General features: G+C 45.2%; 1 protein-coding gene across 1 annotated transcript in view; it reads left to right on the top strand.

The window, feature by feature from the left end:
- Caln1 (calneuron 1) overlaps positions 1–22725 on the top strand; it is a gene marked incomplete at its 3' end in the record, with an annotated part of 294119 nt that overhangs the window by 114768 nt on the left and 156626 nt on the right. The window contains exon 3 of the mRNA XM_050146631.1: positions 18782–18906. Within this exon, the coding sequence (XP_050002588.1) occupies positions 18782–18906 (125 nt within the window). The remainder of the gene's footprint in view (positions 1–18781; positions 18907–22725) is intronic.

The raw sequence follows: 22725 nt of genomic DNA, 5'->3' as shown, positions 1-22725 counted from the left end.
CTCTCTCTCTCTCTCTCTCTCTCTCTCTCTCTCTCTCTCTCTCTCCCCCCTCCCTCCCCTCCCTTTCCCCCTTTACTACTAGGGAGGGAGCAGAGAGCCATGGGGATGTTGGCACTGCCGAGCCACAACCCCAGCACCTTACTGTGGGATTCTAGGCATTGACTCATGTCCTCAGTCCCTCAATGAGGAATTCTATTTAAGGAATTTATTTCCCTTTTCTTTTTCTCTCCCCTTCTCTCCCACCTCCTGTTCTCTCCTTTCTTTTTCTTTTTCTCCTCCCCTTTTCCCTTCCTCATCTTCCTTCATGTGAAGCTGGCCATGACCTCCTAATCCTCCTGCCTCTGCCTCCCAAGTGCTGGGATTTCACTTCTCTCAGTTAACAGCATCTTTAGCAACATTCCAGTTTTGGATGCTGATGAGATCAAGTCTTTTTCATGGATTTCTTGGCTGTTGGCCTTTTCAGCTTCATGGGTTGTTTGTGCCTTCTCCGTTGCTCTCCTTGCTGGCCGATTGCTTTTATTTCTGCTCTTAGCAGTGTGGAGAAGTTTATGTTTCTATACTGGTCATGCCTTTCCTTTGTAATTTCTTTTGTTAAAGCTCTGAATGTCCCTTAGCCATGAAAGATAAGATAAATATGGTATATTAACTCTGGTTTTTTTTTTAATTTGATGTTTTGCTCTTTAAAAAAAAAGATTACTTTTTATTTGTGTGTGTGTGTGTACAAATGTGGGTGCAGGTGCTTGAGAAGGACAGAAGAGGGTGGCAGGTCTCCAGGAGCTAAAGTGAGCTGTGCAGTCAAACCCCAGTCCTTTGCGAGAGCAGTAAGTACTCTTAACTGCTCAGCCAGCTCTTCAGCTCGTATCCTGTTTCTTTTAAATAGTCTTTTTCTCTCGTTTGTGCCTTTCTGCATTAAATTGACTCAAGGATACTGTCATTTAATAATGAGAGGAATGGTGTCTTGTCTTTATTTTTTTAAAAAGAGTGTGTGTGTGTGCGCACAGGGGAGTATGTTTGGAGATCAAAGGACAGCCTTGGGTGCCTGCCCTGGCCTTTCACCTTGTTTGAGACAGAGTCTCTTTGTTTTTTATTATTGGCTACCAGCTTCTGGGATTCTCTTGTCTCTGCTCCCATCTGGTCACAGGAGGGCTGGGATTAGAGATGTGTGACACTGTGTCTAGCTTTACATAGGTGCTGGGGATCCAACCTCAGGTTCTCGTGATTTTGTGCCTTGCATTTGACTCAGTAACCATGTCTCTGGTCCTTTTTTTTTTCTCATTTTGATAACAGTTTCTTTTGTGAATTTCAAAGGCAGTATTAAGATGTTTGTAAAGAACAGAAATGGAAGAAACAAGAGCACCCAAGGTCAAGGATAACACTCCTTATTTCTAAGGCTGTGTTACGACATCTTCAAGGAAGTCTGGATATCACAGACCTGCTGCTGGGTACAGTGGGTCCTTCAGACACTTGCTAAGTGACTTGAAGCATCCAGGTCTAGTTAGGCGGTTCATAGATAAGACTTAGTTTATTTACTTTTACCATTTAAATGCTTTTGAGGCAGAGTCTCATGGAGTCCAGGCTGGCCTGAAATTCAATATGTACCTGATTTGACCTCAAGTTTTGGATTCTTGTGCCTCTGACTTCCTGGTTCTGACATGAAAGCTGCTTGCCATGAACTCAGCAAATATATGCTAAGGAAACCAAGATTTTAGCGAGAGCCTGGTGTTGTCATCCTAGCTACTAGGGAGGCCAAGGCTACAGGACAGCAAATTTGAGATCAGCCTGGGCTTCAGGGTGAGTTTAAGGCAACCTCGGGCAACTTAAAGGACGGCTTCAGGTCAGGGAGATGTCTCATCAGGTAAAGGCACTGATTGCCAAGCTTGATTATAATAAGTTTAGTTTTGGGGATCAATACAATCAGAAGAACAAAGCCGTCCTCTGACCTCCACACGCATGCCGTGGTATGCATACTTCGGTGCACGCGTATACACACGCACACATAAAGAGCCAGGGAGATATCTCTGTGGTAGAGCTCTTGCCTAGCATGTGTGAGGCTGCAGATTCCATCCCTAGCACTTCAATAAAAGTAAACTAAACAATTCTGAACTTAATCAAGCTTTTGGGCCATGCCAATTAAGCAGACTCAAGTGAATCTCAAGACCCTTTAGACAATGGCCGAGCTGAAACCTCCATTGTATCCTGAAGGAACCCTTCCATGGTTGCTAATGAGTTTGGATACTGCCAAGGCTGCCAGACTGGACAGAAGTTGGCACAGTTGAAAGACTCCAAGGAGACTCTTGGAAATGTGCATCTGCATCCACTCTCATGAATAATGAAGCTCAGCCCGAATCTGAAATCAGATGGAAGATGACCGAGATAGTTTGTCTATCATGATAAAACAGTGGGTTTATTTTGGTGGCTAAGAAGTTAAAAAGTTGTCAAGCCTAAGGAAGTCACACTCCCTGTCCTCGGAAGATGTCCTAGTTTCATTTCTGTTGCTATGATAAAATGCTCCGGGGGAAAAAAATCTTAGGAGAGAAAGGAGTTTGCTTTTACGTTTCAGTTCCAGGTTATAGACCACCACGACAGGGCAGGTCAAGGCGGGAACCTCAGACAGCTAGTCACGGCACATCTACAGTCAAGAACAGAGGGAAAATAAAAGCAAGGATGCTCCCTTGCTTGTTTATGAGCAGTTCAGAGTCTCCAGTCTTTCAGGCAGTCCAGGACCCCTTTCGTAGGGAGTGGTGTCGCCCACAGTGAGCTGTGTCTTCCCACATCAATTAATGTAATCAAGACAACTCTTCCCCGACACTCCCACAGCTCCTCACTGAGCCTCTCTTCTCAGATGACTCTAGGTTGGATCAGGTTGACAATTAAAGTCAGTGCTCACAGCAGACATGGGTCTACATTTTCAGATCTCACGGGACAGCAGGATTATGGTTGCCTTCAAACACGTAAGACATTTTTACAAAGTTGAAAAAAACCCCGTCTTTTCAGAGCAAACTCGTGCTATAGAAAGGGCATTCTTGCAAGTGGACTATTGGGAATGCTATCACTGTAATGTGAATTTTGTTGTTGTTGTTGTTGTTGCTAAAATACATGAGTCTGAGTGCTTTATCTATGAAGTCAAGCCTGTGATGTTCAACTGTCTGGGAAAGAAAGCTGGGGGGACACGGCTCAGCTGGTAAAGCGCTTGTCTTTTAAGAATGAAGACCTGAGTTCAGGTTCCACAGCACATTTATAAAAAGCAAAGCAGCAACAACACAAAGGCCGTCTGTGTTTAGTGGCACATACCAGTAATCCTAGCCCTGGGGAGACAGAGACAAGAAGATCTCTGGAGGTCACGGCCCAGCCAGACAAGTCTATTTGCTGTCCAAGCCAGTGAGAAACCCTGTCTCAAATATGGTGGATGACGCCGGAGGAATGACACTGGAGTTATCCTCCGGCCTCCACATGCATACACACATATGTGTGCAGGCTTGGGCCTGCATGTGTGCACATGTGTGTGCATGTGTGTACACATGCTCCTCACACACGATGCTGTAAATGCTTTATTGATACAGTTCAGGCATGTGAAGTTCAATAATTGGAGAATAAGAGGTTAGAGAAATGGATCCGAGGCTCATAGCATGTGTTTTCCCAGAGGACCTTGACTCAATTCCTAGCACTCACGCGGGCTGGCTCAGAACTGCCTGCAACCCCAGGTCCAGGGGATGCAACCACCCTCTTCTGGTCTGTAAGGACACTCAAATGCATTCGAGGCACAGAAAACGCATGCAGGCGCGCACACGTGCGCATACTTAAAAATAAACATGCCTTCTTTTTAGGTCCGGGAGAAGAGTTTTGTCAGCTGTCAGCTCTCCCAACTGCTGGCGAAAGTTCCAAATGAAGAGACGGAATGTTTCTAGGGCCCATCAGTTCAGCGACTACTTTCAATCAGTTCTGAAAAAGCGTTGGTTGATATTAGGGAAGATGAAATTTTATTATACTGGTGTCAGCTGAAACCCAGCCACGCTTGTCAGATAAAATTGAATGAGGGCTGAGGTTTAGGAGACGTGGCAACCAGCGGCTTTATATTCTGCCAGGGTCTCTATTTCTCTGAGGTGCATTTTAAGTTATGAAGTCCTCATGATAAAATGTGAACTCAAAACTTCTATCCCGAAAATTGTGTCAGAGAGCGGGAAGATGTTGACTTTTTTTTTGCGTTTCTTTGTGTGAGTACTCCTGGGTGGCACCCCTGTTAGTGTTTGTTTGTGGGCACAAGTGGGGTGGTCAAAGCCTAAATAACCCTTGGGAGTCAGTGTGTTTCCATTGTGTGTTTTGGGGATAAAGCTCAGGGCCTCAGACCTGAATCCAGACTTGAATTGAGCCATCTCACCAGCCTGAGTGTCAAGATTTGTGATAGCTAGGGGGTTATGGTGTGTTCTTAGAATCTCAGAACTCAGGAGGCTAAGGCGGGGAGATTGAGGGCAGCCTGGGCTACATAGAGAGAGACCTCTGTTTCCTAAATAAAATAAAATTATTAAATAAGTAGAGAAAGAAAGAGGAAGAAAAGAATTTATTCTCATAAACACAAATTATAGTAAATTTTATTGCTTTCACTTAAATCTAATTTCTGTGTTTTGAGATGAAAATAGCTAATTTAATGAGTACCTACAATTCATTAGTCTAGGGTTGCCTGTAGAATGCTCGTATTTGACCCCATTGCTTTAGTTGTGACTTCTGCATTATTTGTTTTAATAAGTTTGCCAGCAGTTCATCTGGCTTATTGCTTTTGTTTGTGAGAACTGGCTCTTTCTATTATCTTTCTTTTGCTCCTCATTTCATTAACTCTTTTTGTTGTCGTCTTCTAAGTCAGACGTTAGCGTGGAAGGCCATCTTTTTCTCTTCCTAGGATAATAAAAATATCTACACTGTTTAAATATTTTACCAGAATATTGCTTTATTACATAATGCTTGATTTTGACGTTTGTATTATTTCCATTTTTGTTACTTTTATTTATATGTAATATGTTTGTCTATGTGTGGGTATGTGTACATGCCTGTGGAGGCCAGGAAAGGGTGTCAGATCCCCTGGAGCTGGAGTTGTATGTTGTTGTGACCCATTTCAGATGGGTTCTAGGAACCAAGCTCAGGTCCTCCGTAAGAGCAGTAAGCACTCTTACCACCGAACCATTAATCCAGCCCATTTCTGTTACAAATATAACCTTTAATTTTAACCTAGGAAGTATTTAAGGGAATATATTCAAATTTCAGTGCAACATTGAAAATTCTTTGAGAGCGTGGGCAAGAAGAAGTCTTACTTTGTAGCCTGGTTTAGTATTGAACTCACTATGTATCCTGGCTGGCCTTGAGCTCATGGCAATCCTCCTGCCTCAGCATTTTGAGTGCTAGGATGACAGACATGAGCTCACACGTGCCTCTGCTTATTGTTTTAAAGGCACCCATTCCTATTTTGGTCCCCTGTGTGTAATCTGTAATGTCTCCCTGGGTGTGGAGAGGGCTTTACTTTTGAAATTCAGAAATGTCTTTTGAACTTCTATTTGTGCCAATGTAGTTGCTAGTTGGATATTCTGTGAATGTGAGCTTGTTGGGTAAACTCTAGTTATATAGTGGTTAATACTGATGGTAAACTTTACTTGACTCATAGTCACAGAGGGGACACACCTCCGGGTGTATCTGTGAGGATGTTTCCAGAGAGTTTTAACAGAAATGGGAAGACCCACCCTGAATATGGATGACGCCATCCCTATGGCTAGAGTCTGGGACTGATGAAAAGGAGGAAGTAGGCTGAGCACCAGCATCCGTCTCTCTCTGCTTCCCGCCTGAGGATGCCACGTGACCAGCCACCTCTTATACTCCTCCCACCACGCTTCCCCTATCATGGTGGACTGTGTCCCTTTAAACCGTGAGCCAAAACTGATTCTTCCTCCCTTAAGTGCATTTTACCAGGTGCTTTGTCATGGCAGCAAAGGACAATAGCTAAGAAAGTCACTTCTATAGCACAAGCTCCCAGAACCTATCAGTGAGAAAGGAGAGAAAGCAAATCCATTCTTAGGAAAGGAAGTCAGAATGGCTGACAGCCATTCAGAAAGATTGCTTGAATGGACCGTTAATGAAATCTAAGTAAGAAAAATAAAACAGTTCAATAATCCCAAGGTTTTAAAAATACTTAATTATTTATTCATTTGGGATATGTGTGTATGTACAGGCGTGTTAATGAGGGACATAGCATCTGTGTGGAGGTCAGAGGACAACTTTGAGGAGTTGGTTTTCTCTTTCTATTGTGTGGTTCCTGGGAATTAGGCTCAGCTTATCGCCTGTGGTGATGACTGTCCCTGCCCATTCACCAGCCTAACGCCAAATCTTGGTCTTTTGTGGCTAGCCTTGTTAGTACACCGTGTTGGGAACGGAGCTTCTGCCATACTGTCTGATGATGGTAGCTTTTTGCCATCCAAGGCCTGTTAAGTCAGACAGCCCAGCTATGAAACTCCTGATTTTTCACGCATAAAACCAGTGAGGTAGTAAATATTTGTGGTTTTCAAGTCCCCAAGTTCTCAGATAATTTGTTAAACAGCAATACATAATGAGCCTACTCACCCGGAAGAGCAATCTGATGACATCCGGTAAGGATAAAAGTTTATGTATTTAATACCATGGTAACCAGGCAGGTCTGGTTGTCAACTTCTGTGATCCCAGCAGCAGGCAGACCCTGGAGGGAGACTGCTCTGAGTTTCAGGAAAGTCTGGGCTACAGCCTAAGATACTGTCTCACAGAAACAAAGCAAAACCAGGGCATAGGAAGATGGCTCAGCAGCTAAGAGCACTTGCAGAGGATGCACTGACATTCCCAACATCCACCTCAGGACGTTCACAGCTCAGACTATAGGACATCTGACCGCCTCCAGTGTCACTACACACCCATGCATGAACCCACACACAAATACACACATGGACTTGTCATTAAAATGTAATCTTAAAATGGAATCAAATCTTTAACAAAAATAAAACAACATAATAAGTATTCTATCTATGTCTATAGTCTAGGGAAATTTCTATAGTATGTACAAAGAAACACACATGAAGATATCCATTGCAGAGTACTTCTTGTTAGCTAACCTTTGCTGCTGTTGTCTAACAACGTGCCCCGTGCTTGGTGCTTTATAAAACAGTGCGTTTCTTGCCTCCGTTCTGGCTAACCCTTCAAGTACCATATTGGATGGAAGCACTGAGAATGCCTATTCTTGTCTTGTTCCTTGTTTTAGATAAAATATTTTCTTTAATATTTCTACTCAGTATAATGTTGAATATCAGTATTCCCCTTCCTTCCTCCATCTCCTAGGTAGACAGGGCTAGCTGGGAACTTATGTAGTTCAGGGTGACGTGTAATCTTTCTGCCTCAGCCTCCCTAGCACTGGGATTATCACGCACCACCTTTTCCAGCTGAGCTGGGTCATGCAAACCTTTGTTTGGTTTTGGAATGAGCCTTCCATCCATGGCCTCTTTAGGGCTTTTGTTCTGAAGAGTTACTGATTTTTTTTTCAAAGTCCTTTTCTTCATCTATTAAAAGAATCATGAGTTTTTTCTTTTGCCTTGTTTTTGTGTTAAAAGGTTTTTTTTTTTTTATTGCTGGGTGGCTTGTGTGTGTCACAGTGTGTGTGTGGAGGTCAGAGGAAAACTTATAGGCATTTGTTCTCTCCTTCTACCACATAGCTCCTGGAGTTGAACTCGGGTCCTCAGACTTGGCAGCAAGTGCTCTACCTTCCCCCTCTTCCCCCTCCCTGCCACCATCTCCTGGAGCCAATGTGATATTCTTAAAACTCCTGATAGAAACTGGGTGCGGTGGTACACGCTTGGAACCCCAGTGCTCCGGAGTCCGGGGCAAGAGGATGGTGAGTTTGACACAGAGCATTGTAGCCCAATCTGGGTAACGCGGCAAAAGAAAAGAAAGCAGGGACTTGGAGAGATGGCTTATTGTTTAAGCGTACTTGCTGCTCTAGCAGAGGACCCGAGCTCAGTTCCCAAAGCTGCCTGTAACTCCAGCTTCAGGAGATCAGAGATCTCTGGCTACCACAGACACCTGCACCACCATGCAATATTGCCTCCGCATGTATGCACGTAAAAACAAATCTTTTAGAAAGGTTTTATATTCTTGGTGCTCTCCTCCCCCCTCCTCCCTCCCTCTTCCCCCCCCCCCCATGTAAGTTTTGTACTTCTTGCTGATATCCCATGGCTGCTGACAATCTGCCTTGGGACACCAGCCTCCAGAGAGTGGAAAAGTTTGCACAGACCCCCGCGCTAGTAGTGTTCCTGCTTACTCATTCTCGTCTGACCTGAGATCCATCCAAACCCAGTGTTTGCCAATTGGCTTGCCTTGGCGGGGCTTTAATGAGGGACGACATTGCTTTATAAGTTCTTACCGGTCAATGCCTGGTATCTAGCTGGCCTTGGGTGTCTTTGCTGGAGTAAGATCAGGTCTTCTTGTCTGCATAACATAGCTCTTTAACTCTGAGGGATACATATTATACTACGTATAATATTACATAATTTATATTATTAATTATAATTATACTAATTAACTGCATTTAATTATTATGATTAACATGTGTTATTTTTTTCTGATCTATTTACTAATTTATAATTTTATATTTACTAATTTACTATTATTTTATCTCTGGCTTCGGGGCCATACCGTGATTTATGACTCTAATAGCGACTGTGCCAATGTAGTAGAAATGTCTTCCATACCCTGGCATTGCTGCTATTGATTTTTATGTGCCTTCATGGATATTTCTAGGGAGGATATTTCCACGGTGAGGATGGGGGCGGATGGTGCTGCCCTTTAATCTTCACAGTGCAAAGTTGACCTTGCCCCTTGGTATCCTGCAAAGTCAAGGACAGGGATCTCACAGCTGCTGGTGCCGCCTCACCTGCAGAGACTCTCAGTAGGGTGCTCGAAATTGACTCAAGGACTTTCAACCACTTTCAAATGCTCATCTCGATGCTGAAAAAGTCTCAAAGTGTTTGATAGACTTTCAAGGGTCAAGTTAGCAAGTATTGAGATGCCTTTGCCATCTCTCTGCTCTCCTCCCTTTCCCCCTTTCTCTTTTCCTCCTCTTCTTCCTCATCCTTGTCTACCTCATTCTCCTCCTTCCCCCTCCCTCCCTTTCTTTCTTCCGTCCTTCTCCCTCCCTCCATCCCTTCTTCCTCTCTGTCTCTCTCCTTCTATCCCTCCCTCTCTTTATTCTCCCCTTTCTCCTCTCCTCTGCCCAGTTTCCACTATCAGAAATCTGCTTAGCTTAAAGTGCTTAAAAAGCAGCATTTTTTGAGTATTTTAAGGTTTCAGTCCTGGTACCAGACTGACATGTTTGTAAAAAATAATTATAAAAAAAATTAAAAAGCAAAACAACAACCGAACATCCATCCAAACAGCCCCCTTGTCATGACACCCCTGTGCTTGCCAACGCCCCTCAGTTCTGGAAGCCTGGTGCTCACACCTGTCTCCTCAGCATGGTGGCCCACCCCCCTCTTCCGTGTCCTGTTGACATGTCTCTTTATAACCCAGCACGTGTCATCGTCAACTCAACACACCGTGGCTTCCTTTCACGTTGCGTCTCACCGAATCCTTAGTAAAAGATTTCAGGCTTGGAGTTCAAGGGGGATACTGAAACAGATTAACTTTTTAATAAGATATTATTAGAGGAGATTATAATGTCATGGACAGATGGCAGCGTAGTAGGGCCCCTCAGGGTAGAATGGATGGCACCGATAGACCTTAGAGCAGCGGTTCTCAGCCTGTCTAATGCTGCCACCCTTTAAGACAGCCCAACCATATTGTTTTTGTTGCTACTTCTTAACCGTAATTTTGCTACTTTTATGAATCATAATTAACCGTCTTGTGTTTTCTGTTGGTCTTAGGCAACCCCAATGAAAGGGTTGTTAGACACCCCCAAAGGTTGTTAGAAACCCTCACAGTTGAGACTCGCTGCTGGAGAGGGAGGGGGAGGTTTGATGCTACTTGATTGATGAGTAGTTCAGAGTATAGGCTTGCTGTCAGGCTGTCTCTGACTCCTGCTGGCAGGGCGAGGGAGGGAGCCTGCTAGTCTGGTCCTGTGTGCAGAACCAGAGACAGAGGACAAGGTAAGAAAGCAAAGTTAATGGAAGAGCTTTGTAAAATGAAGTGACCCTGGACAATGCTTTGTAAATAATTAATAATTACTGATAATACTTAATAGCTTTTGTGTGTGTGTGTGTGTGTGTGTGTGTGTGTGTGTGTTTTGAGACAGGGTTTTTCTGTAGCTTTGAAGCTTGTCCTGGAACTAGCTCTCGTAGACCAGGCTGGCCTCGGACTCAGAGATTCTCCTGCTTCTGCCTCCCGAGTGCTGGGATTAAAGTGTGCACCACCACTGTCTGGCTTTAATAGCTCTTTTATGCCTTCTCTTCCTTAAGATTGTCAGTGATGCTCTTCATTATGTATCAGAGAGACGAGGCTGGTAGAGGCTGTCCTAAGGACAGCCTGCAAAACTGATTTCTCTCTTGTTCCTGGGCTAAAATACTTTGACAAAAGCAGCCTAAGGGGTAAAGGGTTTCTTTTGGTGCATGGTTCAAGGCAACAGGACCTCAAAGCAGCTGTTAAGACAACACACAAAGTCAGAGAGGAGAGCAACAGCTTCCTACTGCCCTCCTCTCTCCACTTCTCCACCCATGCCCGCCTGCCCTGGGAGGGTCCCATCTGTAGATGAGACTTTGCACATCAACAAACACAGCCAAGATCACTCTTCTCAGATATCCTGAGAGGCCCTTCTCCCAGGCAACCCTAGAGTCTGCTGAGTTGACAATTAACACTAACTTACTGGCCTAACAAAGGTCAACCTAGGCCTCAAGTATAAGAGCTTATGAAAAAGAAAATTGTGTGTGTGTATGTGTGTGTATGTGTGTGTGTATGTGTGTGCGCGCGCGAACGCGCGTGTATGTGTATATGCATGCGTATACAAAGAGGCTAGAGGGAATACCCTCAGGTTTCATTCCTCTTGTGCTAGCCACCTTTTTTTTTTTTCCTTTTTGGGTCCAGGTCTCTCATTGCCCTGTAGCTTACCAAGTAGGCTGGCTAGCCAGTGAGCCCTGGGCTTCTGTCTGTTTCTGTATGGGATTATAAGTATGCTGACACAACTAAATTTTTGTTGTTGTTGTCTTTTTTTTTAATTTATTTTTTTTAATGGGTTCTGAGGATTGGACTCAGGTCCTCCTGTTTGCAAGGTAAGCACTTACACTTATCACTGCCCCAGAATACTGTTTGGGGACAGAAAAATTCTTGTTTTTATCCATAAAACCATATTGTCTTATTTGATTAATTTTTCTGTAGCAGTATATTTTAGGCTGAGTAACTCATATACAACAGAAACTTATTGCTTACATTTGTAGAACCCAGGAACCAAGACCAAGATGAGAGAGGATTTGGTGTACGGTAAGCTTTGTTTCCAAGATGGCGGCTTGTCACTTTGTCCTCTTAAGGTGGACCGTAGAAGAGTAAGGGGTTCTCAAAGTTTCCTAAACATTAAAAAAAATTAGTATTAGTACTATTCCTGAAGGTCTTTCCACATGAAATAATTGCTTTCTAAATAAAGATCTTATGTGCATATTTGTATATGTGTGTGTGTGTTCATGTGCAAAGGCCAGTAGTCAAAACTGGGCTTCTTCTTGGATTGTTCTTCACCTGGTTTTTTAAGGCAGAATCTCTCACAGAACCTGGAACTAACTTGTTCAGCTAGGCTCACCGGCCAGAGTGCTCCACAGATCCTCTTGTTTATGTCTCCCCAGTATTGTGATTATAGATGCTTTGCTGTGCCCCGTGGTTTCTCCTCTTCCTCCTCATCCTCTTCTAAACAAAACTATGGCTTCTTGGAATCAAAGCCAGGTCTGCATGCTGGCACAGAAAACCCTTTGTGAGTTCAACTCTCTCCCCAGCCCACAGCCTCCCCTCTTAATGCTATTGTGTTGGCTGTGAGGTCAAAGTGTGTGAGTGTGGGGGGGGAATCATACACATTCCAGCGGTTGCCTTTATGAAGATGCTGAGTTTTCACTGTTGCTCTCTATATTCAGGTCTAACTTGAAGTTTTAGCTTTAAAGTCAAGTCCACCTTAGCTTCTGGACTTTCATACTTATCTTCTTGGTCAACCAGAGCATCCTACAGCCTGGGCTTCCTCAAGCATCTTGGAGAAAAATTTAGTACTATATTGCAGCAGCTGCTTTGAGATTCCTTGAGCCAATATTCTTCCACTTGTTGAACAGTTTTGTTACCAGGGATGGTCCAACCATGAACATGGTTTTATTACTATGGATGGTCCAGTCACGCATAGTTTCTTTCTCACTAGACTTTGAATATTTTGGACATAGAGCTTCCCTGATTGCCTGCTTCCCTGGTGACCAGTTTTTGCTGCAAAATACTTGCTGTGTATTCTGGGGCTGAATTTGGGCTATGGATTGGATCCTATATTAGTTGCTTTTTCTCTTTGCTCTGACAAAATACTAAACAAAAGCAAGTCAAAGAAGGGAAGGATTATTTTGGCTCAGAGCTTTAGGGTGTGGAAGGAAGGCTGGGAGGCAGGAGCGAGTGGCGGCTCGTCACATTTTCTCCTCAGTCAGGAGGCAGAGGGAGACAGATGACAATGCTCAGCTGGCCTTCTCTTCTCTATTCGGTCCAGAAGCACGTTCTATAGGATGGAGCTACCCACACCCAGGGTGACTCTTTCCATATCGACACAGTCTTGAAACCCTCCCTCAGATGTGACCAGAGGTTTGTTTCTAAGGTGATTCGAAATCCAAACAAGTTGACAGTGAAGATGAACCATCAGAGATAAACTCACCTGAGTCTCTCTTTCTCTCTCCCACTTTCCCTCCTTCCCCGCCCTAGGATAGTAATAAAGTGTCTTTATGTCTTTAGCTAGGAAAAGTTGTGTGGTGGATCTGAAGCTTCAAAGCTCCAGGTGAAAGATGATAGTGGGCCATTTCCCAAACACAAAGCAGCTCAAGGGATTCCCGCTGTGGGGAGGGAGTGCTTTCAACCTTGAGTGAGGCTGTTCCTATAAGGAAAATTAAATTAGTGACGATCAGGCAAGATGTCTCCTTAGATCTATAAAGACTTAAATGTGGGCTAAAGTAACAGGTACTTAAATGCTGGCTTCCGTGTCGAGGGACACAGGACTGGGAGATTTAAGGGAACGTGGGAAGGGAGTAGAGGGGCCTCTTATTCCAAGGTCTGGTTGAAGTTTCTCACCAGCTGAGAGTGAAGAATTCCAGCCCAGCGTGGAGTCAGTATTTTCTGTAAAGGTAGCCAACACAGAGGCAGCAGTCCTTTGGCAGAGAGATTATTTTCAAATCACTGTTGAAATAGCAACGGACCATGGCTAAGGCTTGACCATACGGGACCTTCAGCGTTCGCCTGGTTCCTTTCCTGGATGTAGAGCGGAGAGTCTCGGGGAACTTCACAAGCAATCTAAACATTTCTTTCCAGCAAGAAACACTGCACCTCCCCCTGCAACCCTTAGGACCCTGTTGGGTATGTGCTTTTTCCTCATCCTAAGAACCTTTTGAGCCCCATGTTACATTAGACTCTCTTCACAATAACTCTGACTCTACTTCTACATGCTGGCTTTCCACGAAATTCATTCATTCATGCATACATTCATTCATTTCTTTTGTGATGAAATTAAGAATTCCATCTCTCTGAAAGAACTCCCTAAGCTGCTGTGGGTGTATCCCATCCCGCTGCTGCTGGTAGTGACAGCAAAGATAATACCACTCAGGAATCACCAGCCAGGGTGCCAGGGTGCCAGGGTGCCAGGGTGGACTTCTCTTTGCTTCATATATTATAGATTTGTTGTGTGTGTGTGTGGGGGGGTACATACATGCCATAGCGTGTGTATGGAGATCAGAAGGCAACTTGAGAGACTCACTTCTCTCCTTCCACTGTACGGAGAGCTGGGGATTTAACTCAGGTCACCAGGCTTGGCGGCAAGTGCCCTTCATCGTTAAACCATCTCGAGTCCCATGGTGGACCTTCTCTCCCCTTCACAAATGTGTCCAAGTGTGGCATTGCTACACGGCCGTCTATGAAGCTCACACTTGAGAACTGCACAATTAAGTTTTTAAAAAATGCTAAGCCCCCGCCACTTCGTAATGTTTTAAGTAATTCTAATGGGCTGTTATCCTGAACTACACATGGACTACAAAAATGAAGGTTAGCCCATACTCCCGTGACCACGGCCATGACTCCGAGAGTCAGGTCTGGGCTTCCCTTCCACACCATTCTAATTCATACATGTGGTTCTCTCTGTGGCTCCCCATTGTTCTGGAAATTAACTTGGAGAACAGAAAGGATTGGGATTATTGTCATTTTCCAAGGAAAGGGTTCTTGTCTTCCTTTCATGTGTGCTGTGTGACTTTTCCTGGGGAGAGATGAACAAGCATCCATTTACTCTCGATTCGGTCGGGTGATGTCTGAGAGAGATGGGTACAGTGCACTCCCAGTGTGTGAACCAATGAGTTTGTTGGGGTCACTTACAGAAACAAAGATGGGGGTTTACTTAACAACAGTGTGGGTGACTCAGAAATGGCTGCATCATCTCAAGGTCCCACCTACCACGGGTGACAACTTCTCGGAGTGCCCCTTCAGTTAGCCTTCCCTCTCTTCTGTACCCCAGCCTCTCCCAAGACTGTGTGCAGCCTGGGTGTAGAAAGGAATAATGTTTGGAATCCCAACCGCGGGTCCTGAGACTAGTCTTCCTCTCTTACACTGGTCATCCCATTACCATTGCCTTATCTACCAGTTTTGCTATGCTTGTATTGTTTCCACAACTGTGGGCCAAGCATCGTGGAAGTGTCATGGCAGTCCCTGCTCTGTGATGACCAATGATCATGTCACACCTGGAGAAAACTGCTTTACTCCATATGTATATATAATGTATACATATTCACACATATAATATAATATATAATCGATATATATGTCCAACATAATTAGTTGAAGGCATATCCCTGATAATCATCAAAAGCATGCATTCTTTGTATTAGTGTCTTGCCATTAATTTTTAAATGTAACTAGTGTGACTATTTAGATGTATGCGCCCATGTGTTTGCAAGCATGCGGCGTGCCTGTGTGCAGGTGCACACGTATGGGTGTGCATGCACTGTATGTGTGCCTGTGGAGGCTCGAAGTCAGTCTCAGGTTTCATGGAGACAGGGGCTCTCACTTGCTCTGGATCTTGCTGATTCAGCCAGGCTCGGGCAGCAAGTCTCCGGGATCCTCCTGGCTCATCTTCCCAGCTCTGGGATTACAGGACGTGCCTGGCTTTTCCCTGTGCACTCTAAGGGTTGAACTCAGATCTCCGTCCCTGCCTGGCAGCAACTCTACCTACTCATCCAGAGACTGCAGCCAGTGACCTGCCATTTGCAGTCTTCCTACAGATAAGCGTCCTGTTAGTGACGTGCCGAGTGAAGGGAGAGTGACAGTTGGCTCCTGCCTCAGCCATATGTCTGTTTTACTTTTTGGGGCCCGGAGCTTTGGTGAGGGCTGTCCCAGTTGCCGTGATGAGTGAACCTCTGATAGAAATAGAGGAGTCAGGAAGCGCAACCTATTTGTGGGAAGATGATTAATTCATTTTTAGACATTTTGAATTTGAAAGGAGGGCTTGACGTCCGGATGGAAGTGCCTGGCGCTTAGCTGGGGCTGTGGAGTCTAAATAACTCCCGGGTGCCCGTGTTGCAGAATTGTTTTTATAGTTTCCCTCTAAGTGGCTTTATGCTGTGGTCCAGTCCCCCTCTTAGGGATTTCATTGTTTGACCGCAGGCAGCTCCAAGGCTAAGCAGCATCCTTGCTGGCATGTCTTAGACTTGAAGGGGCGTTGGGGAGGGGCTGTCTGCTTGGCTTTGTCACTTAGTCCTGTGAAAGGAAAAAGATGACAGAAGAGAGGTCCCCGGTGCTGGACAGTGCGCAGGTGCCACAGTCATGATTCTTTTGCTTCCCTCCTCTTTTCCTGCCCCTCCCACTTCTTTCCCTCCTCCTTCTTCGCCTATTCTTCCTCTTCCTTTTTGTCCTCCTCCTCTTCTTCCTTCTCTATTCTTTCCTCTTTTCTGCCTCTTCTTCTTTCCCCTTCTCTTCCCTTTTCCACTTCTTTCTCTTCTTATTCTGTATTTCACTATGCAGCCCAGGCTAGTCTTGACTTGGCTGTGTCGCTGGCTTCAAACTGGTGATCCTCCTGCTTTATACTTCAGAGCAGTATGATCACATGCCGCTCCTCATTTGGATTTCTCAAATGAGCAGGGTCAGAATGCTTTGGACAGTGATTCTTGGGGATTAACATTGAGTTGTCTGTTACCCCCCTTGGGTGTGCACTTCACAGAGGACCCAGAGGGTAACAGTGCAGATGCAAACTTTAGTGCCCAAAAGGATTCTGCACGCTACTTACCCAGAGATAACAGACGTGTGCAGAGGCATTCCTTTCCAGGGGGACCAGGGCCTTGAACCTGTGCTGGGAGGAGATTACCCCTTCTATCACTTAGTCTAAAGAAACACCTTGCAATAGACCTGTATATGTATGTTAGGGGGAGAACTTTAGTGTGTGTGTGTGTGGACACCAAAGGAAAACCTTGGGTTTTGTACCTCAGGAGCCACCCACATTGTCTTTTGAGGCAGAGTCTCTCTCTCTCTTTGGCCTGTGGTTCACCGAGTAACCTAAACTCTCAGACTAGAGATCTCAAGAAGTCCACCTCTCCTATTGAGATTAGCAGTGTGCACCAATATATCTGATTTAATTTTGTGTGGATTCTGGGGTTCAGTCTGAGTTCCTCGTGTTGGCAAGGTACCACCTTACCCACCGAGCTATCTCACCTGTGCTGGGAGACCCACTATGCCCCAGTAATGGCAGTGATTTTGGCTGGACAGCATGTGAGTCTGGCCTTGAGGAGCCTTTAACTTCATTAAGAGTGCCCTAAATCTTTTCATTCCTGGACACCTTTCTTCATGGGAAGCCGTTTCTGAAAGTCACCTCTTTACCCCAATCAGTTTTGAGGGAGGTGTGGGGGGGGCTTCATCTCAGACTTACGTACCCCTGCATGCATGGAGTTGTAAAAACTTGGAGTTGAGTATGGTAGTGACTCCCTGTAGCCCCAGCACTCAGGAGTTTGAGTCAGGGCATCTTCAAGTTCAAGACCAGTAAGGGCTAGGTAGTGAGTTTGGGGTCAGCTTTGGAGCGCAGTTTCCTTTCTTGGTTTGTATGTGTGTGGTGTATACACACATGTGTGCAAAAGTATATATACGTTTGTGTGTTCATGCCCATGAAGAGGCCAGAGGAGGACATCAGGTGTCCTTCTCTATTGTTTATTCCCTTGAGACAGGGTCTCTTACTGACCCTAGAAGAGGGTGGCAGCCAGCAGGCTTCCGCTCTCCTTTTGTCTCCATCCCGAACCCCCACACTGAAGCTACTGGCACACACACATGGATATGCCCAGCTTTTCACATGGATGCTGAGGATTTAGGACCTCATACTTATTTAGAAGTAACCTCTCCCATTGAGTTGACTTCTCAGACCCCTAGACTCTCAATCAAAAACCTAAAGATTTTTGCACACTTCTTGCCTTCCTCGAGTGTTGTATGGCTGGGACACCCACTTTCCCTGGGGACTGTGAATACTTACAGCATCACTTGAGTGTAGCCAAGACATCCTGTTGCTGGAAAGGTCGGCATTTCTGGAACGCTTATGATTTCCTACACGGAGGGATAATATTTGAGGCCCACGAAAAGAATGAAGGGTGTTTTTTTTTTTTTCTGATGCAGCAGTGAGGCTGGGCTTGGTGGTGTTGAGTCTTTAGTCCCTACTACTCAGAAGGCCGAGGTGAGAGTGCAGGACGCAGGCCAGCCCCAAGCTACATGGTGAGTCCAAGCGCAGCCTGGGCTATGGAATGAGTTTTAGGCCAGCCTGGGAAAATTAGCAGGGCTCTGTCTCATGAGAGAAAGGGCTAGTGGATCAGAGATATAGCTCAAGTGCAGAATGCTTGTCTAAGATATTTATGCTGTACTGCAAAAACTCCTACTGTACCTATTGGTTTCGTGGGAGCCTAGGCAGTTTCGTGGATGCTCACCTTACTAGACCTGGATGGAGGTGGGTGGTCCTTGGACTTCCCACAGGGCAGGGAACCCTGATTGCTCTTTGGGCTGACGAGGGAGGGGGACTTGATTGGGGGTGGGGGAGGGAAAGGGGAGGCGGCGGTGGGGAAGAGACAGAAATCTTTAATAGATAAATAAAAAAATTAAAAAAAAGTGAAACAAACAAACAATAACAACAGCAACAAAAAACCGGAACAAAACAAAAATAAAGGGAAGTGATTTGATGTCTATCATGCTTTCCTGTGGTTTACAAGGGTGTTGCAGCTCAAATGCATATGAAATTGGAGAAATGGAAATGTAAAATTGTGATGAAGGAGGACCCAATGTCCTTCTAAATTTCATCTTTTAGTGTGTGTGTGTGTGTGTGTTGTGTGGATGTGCACATGTGTGGGGGTCAGATGAAACTTGTAGGATTCTGTTCTCTCCTTCCGCCATGTGAACCCCAGAGCTCCCACTCAGACCGTCAGGCTTAGAAGCAAGTCCCTTTGCCCACTGAACCGTCCCACCTGCCCCGGCTACGTAATTTTGCCATCTGAACAACAGAGCCAATCCTCCAAGGGAACGATGATGGAATGGACGAATGGTGATGTCCTTCTCTCCTTCTCTTCTGTTGTCTTCGGAGCAGGGAGAAGATGCCGTTCCACCATGTGACCGCTGGCTTGTTGTACAAGGGGAATTACCTCAACCGATCTCTGTCGGCAGGCAGCGACAGCGAGCAGTTGGCGAATATCTCTGTGGAAGAACTGGATGGTAAGGAGCCTCCTACAGGGGGCTTATCCCCCTCCCTAAAGCCATTTTGGATAACTGAGGAGCTCTACTGGGTGTTGGGAAAGTCCCCAGGCTGTTGGGAAACCATTTTGCACATTGGCGAACTGAGAGTGGTTGGCACTGGCAGTTGGGACTAAGTGTAGAGCGATGGGAAAGACTTGAGACAAACTTTGGTCTAAATGACCTCTTTGTGTGGGATGGACCTTGTGGCCTGCAAAATCTATGATGAATGTGGCTACCTTGGCCTCTGATTGGGGGATGGGTTAATTTTTTTTCTTAAAATCTATTGTTGGGATCCTCTTGTGATGGCCTATGCCTGTGAGCACTCAACTGAGGCAGGGGGATGGAGAACTGATTAGCCAGGACTATGTAGTGGAGGTCAAGGTTACTGTGGCCTATATAATGAGATGCTGTCTCAAAGCAACAAAACAAAAGACGTATTATGTATATAGTTGGCAGGGTCTTTATAGGCAGAATTACCTTGTTTTCTTTATTACCATTTATGGTGGAGTCCATCTGCTGGGGAGGCTTAAGCCCTGTTTATTGCTGTCTCTTGACTTGGGGCCATGGTGCTTTGAACAGTGCCCAAATAAGAATCATCTGGAAGCTTCATCTAGGTGGGAACAGGCAGCAATTACCTTAAGTGTCTTTGTTGTTGTATAATCCAGCACATCCCCCAGTGCCCAGGACAAGGGTTTAGGATGGAAATTAGCCCTGGCAAGACAGTGCCCAAATTCATCTTAGGATGGCGTCCCACTGCAGTTTGGATGAACTCACGCTCTTATTTAAAACAACAGCACCAACAACACAAACTAAAAATCAAAGGGAGTAAAGCCTTTACTCTCAACTAGAGAGCGAGGTTGATTCGTTTGATGATGCCTGCGGAGACCAAACCAGAATCGGTTTCCGAGTGGCTTCTTAATGCTGTATTCTAGCAATACCACCTTACTAAATCAACTTGAATTTTGCTTTGATTATAGAGAAGTTGCAACTACTCCGGGTGGACCACATCTTTGCTTCCAAGGTTCAGATCCGTGGCATTTTAGATGTGTCTCTTAGTGAGCTGGATTTCCCACTAACACTTTCTTGGGCCAACACAGGTACAGTGGCTTGCGTATGGCAGTGGGTGAGGAATGTAACAATGGCAGGCCATTGAGAGATTTTCCTTTTGTTACCCTTCTTGTTCGCATGGTTAGGGCAATGCTTGGTTATCCACGCAGATGACCAATGAAGCAGCAGGGCTCGTGGGTTGTATCCATGGTGATCCTGGGGAAAGTTGGGGAAAGTGGGCATTGTTTGGGATGTAGCTCAGGGGTGGAGCAGTTGCGCACTGTGGAGAAGGTTCTGGGTTTGAGGCTCAACACTGCAGAGAGAAATATCCAGGAGAGTGGTGAGGAAGGGAGGAGAAACACATGCACATACATCAACACCAACACACTCACACACTCATGTGTTTCCCGCCGCCCCCACCCCTGGACCACATCTGTCTTCCGTATCTGAACAGAGGCTGTTGGCCTGAAAGGTGAGTCATACTGGGATCTTTTCACCTTCTGTTGGTGAAAGGATGTGTAGGGATGCACTCCGTAGAGGCAGGAGGAGAGCCCTGCCGTCTCCAGAGTGGGCCTGGGTTTGTAACCACAACAAGAAGACTCCATGACTGCATCACGGTGTCTTAGTCCATTTGAAACTGCTGTAACAGAATGCCACAGCCAGGTTGATCTGTAAATGACAGGGAGTTATTTCCCATAGCCTGGGAAGCTAGGGGTAGAATATTATGGTGATATCCATGCATCCTCAGTAGAGGGCGGATTAATGCTCTTGGGCTTCTTTTGAAGGCACACCGATGCCGTTTGTGAGGGCTTTGTCCTTTTGATAACCTAACCTGAACACCCCACCTCATCATGTAGGTGATTTGGTTTCCCTGTAGGAATTTTGAGGAAGCACAACATTACGAACATAGGAGGTATATTTGAAGGAAAAGAGAAGTTTGAGTTTTCTCCCATTTTGGAAGTCTGTTACTGAGATGGTATGGTACATGGGTCTGGGGGAGATTGTTGCAGGGCCTTGTGGTGGTTTGATTCTAAAATGTTCCCCAATGGCTCATTCTTTTAATTTTTTTCTCCCCCTCTTTTTTTTTGTTACATTAACTATTTTATTTTGCTTTATAAAATAAAAATAACTGTAAAGGATCCTAGGTTTATGACTCATTAGCGTTGTATCATCCCGGCACCCTGGCCCACCTTTTACAGTTAGTTCACCCATATGGATCAAGCTTTTGTTTTGTAACTAGCCTTTGGATCTGATTCTTTGACTAGGTTTCTTAGACCCAGCTTTCTGCTCATGTTCAGTATCTCGTTGGTTGATGTAGTATTTAATTAACTGCAATTATTGCAAGTATATAAACATAACTAATTCTTGGTAAATTGATGGGAGCAGAAGCAGATGTACTGATTTGATGAAAAATCCACTTAACCAGAGGTGCATGTTCAGCAATTTATCAGAAGGTTTTACACAGAGAATGGAGAATGTTGATGATTTTACCACAGTTGGTTAAGAAGGTTTGTAGAAGCTGCTGCTGCCTTGCCTTCTAGTATCTGTGAGTATAAATGTGTGTCAGTGTATTTTATCTTTTAAGATTTATTCTTGGGCCAGGTGGTGGTGGCACACGCCTTTAATCCCAGCACTCAGGAGGCAGAGGCAGGTTGATCTCTGTGAGTTCGAGGCCAGCCTGGTCTACAAGAGCTAGGGCTGTTACACAGAGAAACACTGTCTCACCCCCCCCAAGAAAAAATTTATTCTCTCCCTCTCTCTATCCCTTCCTCCCCCCCTCTTTGTGTGTGTGTGTGTATATGTGTGCTTGTATATATATGCATGTATGTGCAGGTGCCTGTGGAGGCCAGAAGAGGGCACTAGATCCCTAGAACTGGAGGTTTGGGTTGTGAGCTACCCAGGTTTTTGTGCTGAGAACTAAACTTGGTTCCTCTGCAAGATCAGAAAGTGCTCTCCAGCTTCAGCTATTTTGTTATACAGCTATTTAAATAAAGGATTCAAGTCCAAATAATAATTGTATTTTTTTTTTTTAGTGATGGTTCAAACCCAGGGTCCTAGGAATGCTAGACACCATTGCACCTTTGTGAGCTTGTGCCTTGAGTTTGTATTCTCTGCCTGTGGTACTGTTTTGGGAGGATGTGGGACCTTTAGTGGGTGGAGCCTGTTTGTCAGAAGCAGATCATAGGGGGGCAGACCACTAACAGTTATCCACCTACTGGTTCTTATCGTTCCATCTTTTCATCCACAATGACGTGAGTACCCTCACTCACCCACTCCCACTATCACGTGCTGAGTTGCTCCATCAATCTTTCACTGTCATGTGGACTGAAATCCCGCTGTAGGGGCATGAAGGCACAATCCCCTAGACTTAGCTGCATTAGGAACTTGGAACATCCCACAGTAAGCAATCTGGCCATGGGAACTGGACAACGCTACCTATACATTTGGGGTAGTTCTTGTGTGTGTGTGTGTGTGTGTGTGTGTGTGTGTAGCTGCATGTGCATTGTGGGGGGTGTTTTTGCCTGTGTGTACGTGTGCACATAGAAGTCAGAAGACAGCCTCAAGTGTTGCTTCTTAGAATACAGGCACATTGTTTTCTTGAGACAGGTGTTTTATTGGTTGAAGCTCATAAGGTAGGCGGGCTGTCCTGCCAGCGAGTGCTGGGGGTTCTCCTGTTTCTGTCTCCCCAGGACATTCTACCATTTCCACCATGTCATCTTTCTTTCCCTCCTCCTCTTCCTCCTCCTCCTC

Source organism: Alexandromys fortis, unplaced genomic scaffold, assembly GCF_014885135.2.
Source record: "Alexandromys fortis isolate MF-2015 unplaced genomic scaffold, M_Fortis_MF-2015_v1.1 scaffold_56, whole genome shotgun sequence".
In the NCBI taxonomy this organism is placed as follows: Eukaryota; Metazoa; Chordata; class Mammalia; order Rodentia; family Cricetidae; genus Alexandromys; species Alexandromys fortis.
Note: the sequence above shows the minus strand (reverse complement) of the source record. Positions and strands in the feature narration are given on the sequence as shown.